At 43.6% G+C, this 3,996-nt stretch overlaps 1 protein-coding gene across 4 annotated transcripts in view; it reads right to left on the bottom strand.

The window, feature by feature from the left end:
* Positions 1-1,551: 1,551 nt before the first annotated feature.
* Positions 1,552-3,996, bottom strand: part of Arhgap28 (Rho GTPase activating protein 28) — a 173,841-nt gene continuing 171,396 nt past the window's right edge. For 3 of the 4 annotated variants that reach the window (XM_031368650.1, XM_031368649.1, XM_031368648.1), the window contains exon 18: positions 2,268-2,350. In XM_031368650.1, the coding sequence (XP_031224510.1) occupies positions 2,268-2,350 (83 nt within the window). Of the gene's footprint in view, positions 2,351-3,996 lie in introns of all 4 variants that reach the window. The other variant, XM_031368647.1, reaches the window with a different exon arrangement.

A 3,996-nucleotide genomic window follows, 5' to 3' on the forward strand; every position in this document is an offset into this window, starting at 1 on the left:
TCTCTTAGGAAGAAAGGTGAGAACCAAGGCAGTTGTAGAAGTCTTCCTGAACGTGTGTCCCACAAGTCATTTCCTTTAATACTTTCCTGAATGACATTATTTAACTACTTGTGTATCAAGAGCACTTTATGGTAAAGGTGAGACACTAAAAAGAATATCTTTTACCATCCATGTATCTGGCCTCTCTTTTGTGGGCAAATCCACTGTAACAATTTGGCTACTTAGCTTTTGAAAACCAACTCTTAAAGAGGCCAAAGTTCTTTCAACAAGTAAGTGACAGGCATTTTAAATTTAATTGAAATTTTTATTCTTCCAGAATAAAATTAATGAAACCATGCAAACACTAGTTTGCGTGTCTACTAAAACTTCTCTAGTCAATTAACTGTGTGACTGGGAACAAAAAGACACAGCCAATGTTGACCTTGATATGGACATTATCTTTCATATGACACAGCTATTTGAGAATTGTCACATTCCTGGATAAACTTAAATGATTAATTTCAACTTACATCTGAAGCTACACAACAAGTGGGTACAAAATGCTGAGCCTCACGTGGCTGCTTCTCAAGACCTGTGACTAAAGCTAGTGCCTAGGGTCTAATTAATGTGTTTCCAGAAGAATGAAATGGAAACTCTTGAAAAGAGTGCATCCTGTATATAAATTCGACAGAACTGGGTCCTAATGCAAAGAAACACAGGAATATCTCCAAGCATTTCTGTAAGCATAGCGATGTTCTAGAACGATGGCTTCTACGCAGCTTCCATGCAGCTTCCACGTGGGGGCAGGGATTCCTGTCAGTGATTCCCTTGAACCCAACAGCTAGACAAAGTGATATGGTCACTCACTGCTTGCACGGCAAGATGATGTGCTTGTTGAACACACTCACTGACCCACTGGGCAGCCTAGAAACTGGTCAAACACTGAGATACATGGAAACCTCTGTGGTACATGGTTGGTTGCTCGTGGATTCTTAAGAAGGAGAAAACAGAAATTCATAAATAGGTCAAACAAATAAGATGATCTGACTGCGGGAGTGAAGAATGTTGTGTCTCAGTATCAGGTATGACACAGTATAGGAGATCTCCTCTGCACGTGCAGCTAGTGTCCTTGCATTGCATCTGGACATGGGCTACGTCAGTAAGGGAACGGCTCTTCTGAATCTGTAATTCAACTTTGCTTGAACTGACAGCCAGCCACACGAGTCTTTTAAATGTTGTAACTGCTGCTAAGTCCATCAAACGTTGAGCCTGTGAAGTTCAAGATGAGGCACGTGGTGCTGGATGAATGAAGACTCCAACTACAATCTCAGAGATGAAAGGTGGGGCTGTCCTGTCCGTTGGTACATTCTAGATTGTTCCCGTTAAAACCATGAGGACTGAATGTCTCCAGCTGCACATCTGGACAATGGTTACACAAGATGCGGACTGTGAGGCGATCTCCAGCTTCCACAGCCAAGTGCCAATCCACTTGCCACATCTCTTGTTAATGATCCAAGAGCACAAAGAACTTTTGCAACTTGTAAACTCTAGGCCTAATGGCATTTTCAGCACTTATGGATGAACGCATTTCTGTATTTTTTGGTTTGAAGCTGCAGATGTGACTATTGTGAAAGGATAAAAAAAAAATGTGTTTGATCTGTAAAGGAAATCCATGCTGACTAGAGAAAGGCATTTATTCACTGAGCACCAAAAGTGAGACAAGAGAAGACGCCAAGGCTATGGGCCATAGGGAAGCTCTGGATGTGCACAACATGCCCTTTGCCAAGCGGGGCTTGCCAATGAGGAGCGGCGCCCCTGGACCATGGAGGCATAAGGTAGCATCTGGATACTCAGGGTTTGAGGAAAGCTCCTCTGCACCACGGTGCGACCAAGTCCTCAGAGTGTGCTGCACAGAAGGACTGCTGAGCACCAGTCCAATCCAGGAGCAAGTCAGAGCATAAATATTGTATGTTTCCCATCAGAAGTTCAGTCTCTTCCCGGTCACAGGGCCAAGTCTATTTCTGCTATAGAGCTCCGGGATGAGTGACGCTGGCCTTCCCTTTGGGTCCCACCTTTTACCAGGGAACTGTGATAAGAAAGTTGAGCTCAATGTTAACCAGCTCTTCCTCTGTAGTTCATATGGCCAGAGCTGGCCACACCACCCCTCCAGGAGAACCAGGATTACAGGAGCAAATACTTCAGGGCAGTGTTTTTTCCCCACAAATGCAGAATCTTCTTGGCATATAATACAGGGCAGGAACCGTCCTGGGCATATTTTAAAGACTTGTCTAGGGCTTGATGACCCATTCTGCACAAGGATTTACATGATACACATCCAATATATATGCATCAGGATCTAAACAGTGTTGTCCTAAAAGAAAGAGAAAATAAAAAAGCTCACACCAATAAAGTGGTTGTCTTGTGAGCAGGACATAACATAAGCTCTATCCCCAGAATCAACCAAAGGAAGGAAGGAAGGTAGGAAGGAAGGAAGGAGGGAAGGAGGAGGGAAGGAGCAAACGAGCAAGGTGTGACGGTGCAGTAGTGTGCCCTTGTAATCTAAGATAAAGCAAAGGACTCAGATAAAATAAGCATGAAATAAAAAAAAATACAGAAAAGGAACAAGAAGGAAATGCATTACATCATGAATAATAATAAAAAAAAAACCTTGAACTAGAGGCACAGAGAGGAAGAAGTACAGCAGCAGAGACTGGGAAAAGGCGTGGGAAGCCATGATTAAAACACAAAAAAACAGCATCGGAATGCAAACAGCAACACCAAAAATCAAAACACCACTGATGACCCACAAGGATAGCCAGCATGGTGTGAGAATCCTATGGGTGCACTAGTGGCACATGTGGCACTAGTAACCTACCAGCTCTCTAACCAGACTTGCTCATAAGAGGCAAATCATTCCTGGTACTGAAACCTAGCCAGCTTCCCAGAACTAGTGAAGTCATAGATCATGGAGAAGCTACAGCCACCACTTGACTAAACCAGCACCGTCCCTAACTTTGTTCAATAACTGCCCTTCTGCCCATAGGTCAGTGCGGTTCTCATGTCTCATCAAGGAAATTTGTCTTTGCAGCAGATGGGTGTGAAACCACAGACAATTAAAATGCAGAGCTGTAGATCTCAGCTCCAGCGGTTACACCCACAAAACAGCTCTTGCACCTAAACCTAAGGAGCATTGTGGAAAAGAGGGCCATGGGCAGATTGTAAGAGGCAGGGGATCATGAAGTTGGCTGGGAAGTTGTGTCTCCTGGTAAGGTCAGAAGTTAGATCCATAGTCTCACCAACATGATTGCTTGGACATGAGCTGAACAAAGACAGCTAAACAGATTTGTAAAGTTCACGGGAGAAAGGCCACAAGACCCAACCCTACGTGATTACCGGCAACTGAGGAAAGCTGACATTGAGAGAAGTGGAGATCATACTGACTGGATAACCAACGCCAAATGGTCAGCCTTGAAAATACACATACAAGTGACATAATGCACCTGGTATATTATATTTAGGTATATATCTGTATGTACATATATGTATGTAACAATAATTAGTGAGGAAGAGGCCATGGGTCTTTTAGTTTGAAAGAGAGCAAGAAAGCAAGATGTTTGGAAGGGTTTGGAGGGAGGGAAGGGAAGGGAAGGGAAGGGAAAGGGAAAGAGACATAGTTACAATCTCAAAAATAAAACATTATTGTTAAAAAGAGAGGAAAAAAAGAATGGACATTTTGTTGCTTTCTGTAGAAATAACTTAACGGGGCACCATTCAATGTCTCAAGACTTCTCCTGTGGGTATGTAGACAGTAAGTACATATATGAAATATAAAGTTAAGTCTTGGTGACTGGAATATCAGAGGAAAACAAAACAGGGAGGGTTTGGACCAGAAGACATCACTGAGAGGGAGGTGTATCAGCAAAGGCATGGAGAGGCAAGTAGGAGAGGAAGGCAGAGCGCAGCAAGAACCGCCCCAGCCAATGGGAGATGCCCAGGCAGAGCTGCAAGAACCGCCCC

Source organism: Mastomys coucha, unplaced genomic scaffold (assembly GCF_008632895.1).
Source record: "Mastomys coucha isolate ucsf_1 unplaced genomic scaffold, UCSF_Mcou_1 pScaffold14, whole genome shotgun sequence".
NCBI classification, from domain to species: Eukaryota; Metazoa; Chordata; class Mammalia; order Rodentia; family Muridae; genus Mastomys; species Mastomys coucha.